General features: G+C 51.0%; 1 protein-coding gene across 1 annotated transcript; it reads right to left on the reverse strand.

Moving 5' to 3' along the window:
* Nucleotides 1-4,713: 4,713 nt before the first annotated feature.
* LOC131216110 (condensin complex subunit 2) lies at nt 4,714-7,355 on the reverse strand. Its single transcript, XM_058210522.1, has 5 exons — nt 7,212-7,355; nt 6,967-7,104; nt 5,395-6,894; nt 5,178-5,333; nt 4,714-5,116 (listed from the first exon to the last, which is right to left on the reverse strand). The coding sequence occupies exons 1-5, from the start codon at nt 7,287-7,289 to the stop codon at nt 4,733-4,735; spliced, it is 2,256 nt and encodes a 751-aa protein (XP_058066505.1). The 5' UTR covers nt 7,290-7,355; the 3' UTR covers nt 4,714-4,732.
* Nucleotides 7,356-9,974: the final 2,619 nt, after the last annotated feature.

Below are 9,974 nucleotides of genomic sequence, written 5' to 3' on the forward strand. Positions count from 1 at the left end.
CGCCACGGTGACGGCGACGGCGGTAAACCCCTTTTTCTCAATACGGCTAAGTGGCAAGATAAACTTTCTGCCACGAAGGTACACCGTGCTTGTCCGGGCCGAACGTCTTCGAAAGGCATCGTCGGCATTAGGTCCGTCCAGCGTCTCGCGTGGTTTTGCGAATCAGCAGTGGCTCACCTGTGGACTCGAGAGGAGGATTTATGTGGTCCACGACGGTGTAGCTTCAATCATTATCTCTCCCACGGGACTCGGCCCTTGCTCTTTAGAGACAGGCCCTGTTTTCTGCCGGCGTTGCAGAGAACTTAGAAAGGGCAACCGTTTACAGCGTACCCCACCAGAACCTGAACCTCTGGGCCTGACTGGAGTCAATTTCATCACCTTGCCGGGGCCGCGTTGAGTTATGGATTGCGTCACAATAACAAACGGTCGCTGTAAAATTGCTTCCCGAAAAGGCTTTGCTTTATTTCTTACAATCAAACGGCGCCACGCCATACGCAAGACGTTCGCACAACGTCAGGCACGTACGGCATGTTCCGGTCGACCGGCCCGGGGCCTAACCTGACAGATCAGAAATAGAGCACGAACCGAAACCGGGCCAAGACCCGACGCTGTGATCGTGTCGAAAATGCTGATCAAGGATAACACTTTTAATGGCCAGGCTTGTGTGATGAATCGTTTGCTGTAAAAAGGAGAACTCGGCTATCATCCAATATATGAGAGAATAATATAGGCAACATTTATAATTACGTTAATCGAAACCAAAATTGGCGATTGGCCCACACACAGAACGTATGCGCCCCATAAAACGTGCAATTTCCCATTTTCCCGACCATCATCATCATCATCGTCATCAGCCGGCTAGAGTATAAAGAAGGCAAATAAATTGAATGTATCCGACGAAATGGGTCAAACATGTCCGAAGACCGCGAACGCGGCGCTCAACCGTTCACATCGGGACATTAAAGTCGACCAAGATCAAAGACGGAGCGGCGAACCCGGCACCCGGCTGGAGCCGCCCAATCAGCCTGCAACCCTGTCTGCCGTGCGGAAGGCCTCTGTGGAGAAGCTGAAATAAGACAGAAAAAACCCGAACGAAATCCACGAGGACGAGGACGAGCCGAATCTTTCAATCGAGTCACGTTTCCTAAACAGCTTTGGAAGCCACCGGCCCTGCCCGTCGGATCCGCTTTATCTTTTTGTCGGTAAGGACCCACCCGATGAAGACGTTTACGGTGGGACTTTATTTCAAGAGCTCGGGCGGAAAATCCCCGACCGTCGACGAGTCCGTCGAGAGATTGGGTCATTGGGTCCCGATCGGTTTTCCTTCTGTTTTCGCTTCGGCCCTTCGGAAAACAAATTATCGACCGATCAGTGGCGAACTGGCGATCGAACGGATTATTGGACAGCCGTATCAATTATAGTTATTTCTTCCGGCCCCTTGGCTTGGCTTGGTGTTTTGCCGGACCTCACGTTCCATCGATAGAAATGCTGTCACAAATTTGGAACGCTCTCCCGAACTAAACACGCCGTGCCATAGGTCAGCACGCTGGAGGGCTTACACTAATCCTTCGCTCCACGGCACGCAAACTATTCTTTGCCACAACCTGAAATGGCATCATCATAGTCCTGCCGCTAATGAACTGCCGAATGTCTTCAATTTGCCCGCGATGCGGCTCGGATGATAGGAAATTAGCGCCGCTCCCAGTGTGGGTAATGCATAACCCATGATGATGAGCATTGCATATCTAAACGCCGCGTTCCCTGCGCGGCCTAGTTATGGCCACCCCATCCGCACGAGCCGAGCCTGTCGCCGGCCGCGGGCTAGACCATCCCATAATAATCTCGGCGGCACGTGCAATCCGCGCGCCGACAGCAACGTGGCCTGCATATGCATGCGACGATGATGAAGGTGATGATTGCAAACAGCATCTGCAGAATGCAGAATGTATGCCATTTCTAGTCCCTTTTTTTTGTCCCTCCCTTACCGTACCGTATTAGAGCCCTCCCGCGGCTAGCGGCAGTTCCGGTGGCTGATTCCCAATTTACTAATACCGCACCACTGTCGACGATTTGTGTGCAGGTTTTTGGAGGGTTCGACGCGCGAACGTTTTCCGTACCATCGATCGGAAGCGTCGATGGTGATGTTATCGGAATAATTGCATAAAATAATTTTCATCAACTCAACCGGCGAGCGAGATCGATCCGCGATAAGCCCTCGGGGATCCCGGGGAAAGTGTTGGGTTGCGTCACGCTACGGGGCAGCCATTAGGAAAAGACTGCACCGCATTGCCAAATCGGAGATGAAATTCGTGTTTAATTTGCGACCCCAAACGAGGACTTCGAAACGTTGTTTTTTATTTAATATTCGTTTTATAAATATTCATATTACTAGAGTTGGCTTATGGCAATTTGTGACAGTTTTGAGAAATTAAATCGGTGTTTTGATGCAATTTAGTCAAATTTATTGCCACCTCCGAATTCAGCAATTTCATTAACTCTTTGATGAAAACGACGCTTGATCCTGTCCGTTTCGGAACAGACCCCACCGATTGGGGCTCCCCGAACCCGTGGTGTCCAGAAAGTGATTTGTGTCATTTCTTTTCGACGATTCTCGACACGAGTACATGAAAAATGTATGATACAAGAATGCTCTCTCTACACGGCAGACAAACAACTGCCATGATTTATGCCCCTCACAAAGAACGAAAGAAAGTTTTCTCGGGAGCGCTCCACAAGGTGTGCACCACGGCCGGGGGTCACCGTCCCGGGGAAGTGCTCCATAGCTGTCACAACTTTCCTCCGTGTTCTGGCCTGGCCCCCCAAAAAAAAGGGTCACCTGTCAGAAAGTTTACCTATTTGTTCCACGACGAATAACTGCCACCAGACCCGTCGGACCATCCATTTGTCCGATTTTGGTTCGCCTTTTTCCACTCAGCATCGGCTCTCCGGTCGGATCTCTCGAGTCGCTGCCACCGATTGCCGTACCTGGCACCAGGGCCGGGAAATAAAATATCCATACCTTCCTCAATCATCGGATACCGAGTGACCTCACACCGGGAACCGTGGGGAATTCATGCTCTGCGCCAACGATGATATAGCGTCTCCAGTCCTCGAGCCACCACACCAAACACACATAGACACACGGGAACCGGGGAAACAGGAAAGAGAAGCAAATTTGTGCAAAATTTCAAGATTTTTTCGTCGGCAAAGTTTTGGGGGGCAAAAACTGTGTTCCATCCTTTTTTGTTTTATTCCCGTGAACCATTCCCAGGAACTGTCTTCATCCGCAACAATCGTTCGTCATCAGTTTGTGGTGCGATGCCAGGGCCAGGGATGCAGGGCGGGATGCTCCCGGTGCAAGAGTTGCAGAAAAATATGTGTCTTGCTCGCCGGTTTTTATGTGTGTTTTCGGCGGACACGGAAACGATTTGTCGTCGTTTCCAGTGGCGGGCGGGGCGTCATTATTGACGTATTAATGGTTGTTTGCAAGGAATTGAATTATTCTTACTCCGGCGCCGGGTGTAACGCTTTCCCGCCGGGTGGTGTGTAAGTGGCTATGATAAATTGCTGTCCGGGTTTTGTACTTTTTCCTTTTTAAAACCTGCCATTTTACTGGCCAGACAACTTCCTGTTTCATCACCCACTTCTATTTCAAGCGCCAAGTGGGCGGCATTTCAATTAAAGTCGGAACTATTTTCTAAGCAATTTCATTGGCACTAACACTCAACCGATCGATCGGTGTTGGGCTATCAAACCCTTTCGAACTCGTGGCGGCATCCGACGCTTTCGATGGACTCGTACCCGTTGGTAGTCTACACCATAAAAACTGGCCAGCCTTTAACTTTGGACGAAGAACGGCCGGCTACCCACTTGTTTGCAGCAGCCGCTTTTCCGGCTGCCGTTTTCGCATACCACTTGATTTGATTACTTGCTCTCTTTTTCTGCGCTTGGCCCGGGCCTAGACGCACTGCAATGGCAGACATAAACACCAGCGACTGGCGTGTTCATTGAGCAACAACAGCCACACTGCCGCGAACTAAAATGCCGCCACCATGGCCGCCAGTGGGAAGTGGAATGCAACAACCAGCGCCGGCGGAGAAGACCAAATCAAAGAAAAACCGGATACCAATACTAAAAGCGGATGTTGAACATAACTAAACATCGCTCACCGGCTGCCGGCCGTTCTCGACCATCTTCTTCCGTGTGCCCGGCACGGCATGTTTCGGATAAAAATGGCTGGTGCAAAACCGAATGGCTGGCCCTTCCGAAACCGAATGCGGGGATTGATTAAATGGGTGGATATTGGGTAATAAATTTAGCTGATTTCTTCCACCGCACGGACATAGGCCCCCCTGGCAAATGTCCGATTGATCCTTCGGGGCGCTTCGTGTCTGGAATCCATCCATTTGCACGCATGGCATGACTCACGCAAACGAAACGATTGCGCCGAGGAACGTTCCGGTTCGGACGCCCTTGGATTGTTTACGCACGATTCCAGCCGTTCATCCTGACCGGCACACGATCGAATCGGAAAGGGGCCAAACAAATTCGGCCTGCCATCGAAGTTCTTTCATCACTTTTCTAGACGCTCCTCGACCCAGGTTTGTTTCACCCAGATTAATTCTATCAGCCGAACGAATATTATTGTAATCATTGGGCATCAACGACCCACGATTTAACTATATTCATTACAAAAATTGATTGTACCGGCGAACGTTTACGCTAAAGTTTACTAATCTTCGTCGACGACCGCAGTCGGTCGGGTGTACATTTCGATGGTAAAGTCCTGCAAATCTTTCTGACCCTGCAGTTTGAGCTTTTTCTCGTTGGCCAGGTGCAGGACTGCGTAAAAGGCGAGAGATTTCGAAACGTTTTCGCTCATCGTTTTGCTCAGCAGTTGGGGCACCTTGGCGTACACTCGACTGAACCTTAGTGGGCCATCTTTGGCCGATTGCGAAAGCGCTGGCAGAGGATCCGTCTGTGTGCCTTGCGTCGGTTGCGTCAGCGGTGCATCGGGCACCAAGTAATTGTTGATCACGCGCCAGCAACCATTCTTCAGCTGCTTCATATCGATCGGCTTGGCCTTCTTGGCGTAAGCGATGTTGATTTTGGCAATCTGTCAATAGAAAATATCACGGATTAAGACAGTCTTACATACTTCCTGGAAAGCTTGTTACCTTTTCGGGGGCACCCTCGAATTCGGTGGAAATGGCATCCACCGTCGCGTTGAGCTGCTGCGTTGGACCGGTAGCCGTAACGTTGCGAAGATCACCAACGTGTGCTTCCGGCAGCAAATCTCCTGCATGATCGAGGTCATCGTCTCTGCCATCATCCTGAATCAAAAAGGGCAATTGATAAATCAACCTCGAAGTAGCGTTCCTACGATTCCCTTACCATATCGTTGCCGCACGATGTATGATCGTCTCCCGTTTCGCAGTTGTACTCTTCCGAGGGAGCCGGCTCTATGGCCACAGAGGCGTTCCGAATGAAATCACGGACGTTCAAACCACGGGCATAATGCCACTTGTCGAAGCGATCGCGATCGAGATGGAAGTTGGTGGGCAACTTCAGCTTCTTCGAGTCCCACTTCTTGCAAATCGAGTTCTTCTGAATCGTGATGCCCTTGATCGGTTTGTTGGGATCGTACGCCTTGAAGAGACTGGCGTCCACGCTCAGCACATCGTCCAGCGTGTCCAGCTCGAAGCGTTTCTTCCGTCGACCGACCCGTTCCTTCGCCACCGACCCGCTGGCACTGTCGGTCCCGGACAGCAGCACCGTTATCGTGCCCCGTGCTCGAGTCGACCGTTTGAACTTCCAGTGAGCCGGACCGGCCCAGAACTGCGAAATGTTATCCAACGGCCGGTAGGAGTACTCGAGGTTCGAGCAGGACGAGTCAATCGGTCGCATGTCCTCAATTTGAATCGTTTTGCGCATCAGCCCTTTGCACTGCTCCAGCGCCAACTCGTCATCTTCCGCAAAGTCGTCGTCGCCATCGATGTCCTTGGCGTCGTAGTCGAGAATGAAGGCGTCCCCGGTGGGCACCGGCGCCACCTCGGCATTAATATCGAACTGTACGTCCAGCGCGGACCGGTTCAGCATGCCCGTCTCATTGCTACGAGCTTCCATGTCACACAGGCTCGGATCGTACTCCGTGGCGCTTCCGCGTTTCTCGTCGTCCATATCCTTCTCATCATCTTCCGCCGGTGCGTCAGTGATGATGTAACCGCGATGCAGCTCATGCAAAGGATTATCCAGTCCGATGGCACGGGCAACATGCAGTCTGCAAACATCATCACCGGCCTCGAAGGGCCCCTCAGGGCCATCTAGGTCGAGCTTTGGTGAGCCCGTTGCATCCCAAAACGGGTAGTCCATCCGCAGGCGCAGTTCGGAGTTGTACGTCGGGACGATGTTTTGCATCAAGCGGCTCGAGCTGTTCACGTCCCCGACGACCGAGTTGAGCTTCGCAAAGAACGGATCCGTGAACGGAATCGTATCGAGCACGGCGTTAATCGAATCCTTCGACTTTGTAACCGTGCTGACCAGTTTGCGGGTGCGCTTCTTCTTCGCCTTCGGCTGCTGCTGGCCGTTATCGCCCGTGTTATTCTCTTTATTGCCACCATCCGCAAAGGATCCATCGCCGCCACCGCTGGTGTCATGGTCGTCGTCGGCCCTTGCGTTGCTGCCCATGGCGCGGGCCGTCTGGCGCGTAAGCTCGGAAGACATGCGCATCACGTCCGTGTGCACGGAATCGACACGCAACCCGTACACCTTTGTCGAAGCTTCCAGTGTCGAGCCGGCCACCTGGAAGTTTTGCATCGACTTCGAGTGGCGCGACATCAGCTTCGCGAAACTGTCGATGATCGTCAGCGACCAGGCATTCTCTTTGCTGAGTTTCTGTCGTGGGTACGGGGAAATGGGAATGCATCACTTCAGCGTCTCGGGGCAAACGAAGGGCCAAATACTTACGTTGTCCGAGTACAGCTTCAGACCCATCTTTATGTTTTCATTGTCTTGCGCCAGCGTGGAGTTTGTTGAAAAGCTGTCGTCAAGCGAAGCTTCCGAGCGGCGCAATCGACGTTCCTCTTCATCATCGTTGGCGGGTTGCTAGATGCGAACGAAGGGTAATTGAATAAAACACCCTAGAAGCGAAAAAGCCATCGCAGCAACGAACGGTAACGCCCGCGGTTTTGGATGGCCTCTGGTTTGTTTACCTCTCGCACGACGGATTGTGGCGTCTGGAAAAGCCGCGTTGCGCCCGACTTCCGGAGCGGTGTGCTGCTGCTGGCCATTGTGACTCAAACAACAATGCGCAAAACACTAGTGCGCAAATACAAAAGTAAATAATGCAACAATCCTTTTTTACAATCCTTTTGCACCGACGGCTTCTTGTTTTGTGTTCGGCAGCGACTGACTTAACGAATGTCAAACGGCCGCGCAACGCGCTCAGCCTAGCGCCACCTAGCGGGCGGAACCGGAGTTTAACGAATGTTTCGTTGAGCCGTTACTTCGTTCAAACGAAGCAACAGGGTAATTCGAAATTTCGTTTCCAAAGTACTACATTTTAAATCGCGTGTAAAACGTTTGCGAAGCTCCTTTTAACACCATTACCGAATGTGCCAAAAATTGTTCACCGCATTAATTACACCGGAAGAAATGTTGTTTCTTCATGTTGTGAATAAAATTTCTGGTGCTTTGTGTGCGGATTTGTAAGAGCGAAAGGAGATAGTTTTTACGTTACACGTTCCGCGTGTGCCTTCCTGCGGTGAAAGTTTGTTGCATTAAAAATTCATTATTTTCCAGCTCACACGAGCGATGTGCCTTCTTCCGAGGGACCGAGTTTCTTCCGGGCGACCAATGGAAAGGGTTGGGAAAGGAACGAGACATCAGCCAAGTTACACGGAAGAAAGGTGTGCCACACGGCGCAGACAAAGAAACTTTTTCGCTGAAAGAGGTGTTCTTCTGCTGGAGCTCGTCCTTATTTTCGGAATGGCTGCCATTTTCCAAATTTTGGTCCCAAGCATCGGAGCATTGTTCGTAATATGATTTTCATTCCGTATTACTTCTGAGCAATTTACATTTCCGTACGAAACATACGTACTGCAAGGAACGTCATGTTTAAACAGCGTCTCTTGTGGTGTGCTTTAAAATTCTTCATCTGCGAACGACGAACGGGAACCGGCACAGATTTACAGCAACACCGGCTCCGGCATTGCTTACTGTTCTCCTGCTGCGCTCGAGAAGAACGCCCGAGTGTTCGTACGTCATTCGTACTCGAACTGTAAAGTGGCCGGGTAGGAAAAAAGACCGGAAACGTCTGCGAAAAAGTGTCACGCCGGGAAACCGAGAATTGAACACCAAACCCATCCATTTTCACCCCACTCCGTTTCACCGCCTGACCCGTTCCGACAGTGTGCGCCATTGTGCTGCCAGGATACGGCCACTTGGCCAAACGGGAACCAGGATGGCCAGTTTGCTGAAGCACCACTACGGAGCACACCCGGGAAAAGGCACCGAGTGCGTAAATTCAATTGTGTTAAGAAGATTAAAACTTCCCATTCAGTCGAACGGAATAATCGGATGCTTCTTTACGACTCAATATTCGTCCTCAACCCCCCGGTTCTCTCTTGGCGTGTCCTTGCACGCCCCGGATCGGTGTGAAACTATCCCCCGGAGAAGTCTCGGGACTGCGGGAACCGGAACCGGCAGCTAGGACTGCGATGATTTAGTGTCGCTTCTGTTCGTAATGCCAACGTAAAAAGAAGATGGCTGACGTTGGCTGACACAGCGCCCGCTCTGTGCCGGCCTTGCGACGAGGACAACTGCGGCGGTAGCGGAGAATAATAATCCTGGGCCACTGGAGGGTGCCAGTGTTTAATTCAATTAAGATATCAAAAATAACAACGTGCTGCCATGTCGAGGCTGATGACGGGCAGAGGCACTCGCATTTCACAACTGCTCGGACGGATGGCCGATGGGCTTAAGGTTTTACCTCACTCACCACCATGTAGATTAAGTACACTAGTAATCTTGGTCTTGTACACTTTACAGGCACACACGTGGCCAGTTGATGGAATTGCGTCACCTCAATATGGCCCGCAGGAAACATCCCGTTTGAATCCTTCGCTAGTGCTGCGCTTTTGATTTAGGTACCGGATTCATGCCGGATTAGTAAGCAACAGGACGAAAGACACGCGGATTAATTGAAGATTTACTTCAGGCATAATACGATGAAAAGTACCGTGAAAACCATTTACAGTTTCTGCTCAGAGCGTCTAAATGACAAAAGGTTTTATGAAGGTCTGAACTACAGCAACCCAAACGACCCGAAGCGCCGTTTGAGATGGAACTGCAAAGTAATAGTAATTTCTGTTCAACCTTTTCCTCTTCTGTGCTCCCTTAAAAATACAATCATTCTAAAACTGTATTACAGATCGGGCGATAAACCTCTTAATGCACCCAGAAGCGATTGAAACCGAACACCGAACTCTTCTTTTCCGGTCGTTAATTGCTTCCTGTAAGTGTTTTTAATGATGTACCAAGCGATGCGATGCATCCAAACACAGGGAAAAAAAACCCCAACAAAATGGCCCGCAACTCGGTGCCAAATCTGTGCTCCACCGCCGCCCCTAATCCGTGCCCGTCGTCGGCGTAATGCAATCAGCTTCAAAGCAATAAGCCATAAAGTATCCCCATGGGATTGTCCACACCTGGGCAAGGGATGTTTTAGGGTGCGCACGTGAAGAGCAACATTTTTCTTCCCCTTCGCTAGTGGCAATTTTCGGCGGGGAACCCCTTTTCCGGCCGGGCAATCCCGACGGAGTTTTGAGCTCTGCAAATGGTGCCCAGATTCCCCAGCCCAGGTGGCCCGTAGTGACTGTATTACTTTTAATCCATTCACCAACCCCACAAGCACCGACGACGATGACGACGACGATAACTTAATCCCCGTATCAACGCACCACGGAGCTGGGGTT

The sequence above is a fragment of the Anopheles bellator genome, chromosome 1 (genome assembly GCF_943735745.2).
Source record: "Anopheles bellator chromosome 1, idAnoBellAS_SP24_06.2, whole genome shotgun sequence".
Taxonomy (NCBI): domain Eukaryota; kingdom Metazoa; phylum Arthropoda; class Insecta; order Diptera; family Culicidae; genus Anopheles; species Anopheles bellator.

Coding starts and splice junctions, on each gene's coding strand:
- LOC131216110 (XM_058210522.1), bottom strand. CDS start 7,289: ATGGCCAGCAGCAGCACACCGCTCCGGAAGTCGGGCGCAACGCGGCTT. Junction 7,105..7,211: donor CACAATCCGTCGTGCGAGAG/GTAAACAAACCA, acceptor GTTCGCATCTAG/CAACCCGCCAACGATGATGA. Junction 5,334..5,394: donor CATCGTGCGGCAACGATATG/GTAAGGGAATCG, acceptor TTTTTGATTCAG/GATGATGGCAGAGACGATGA.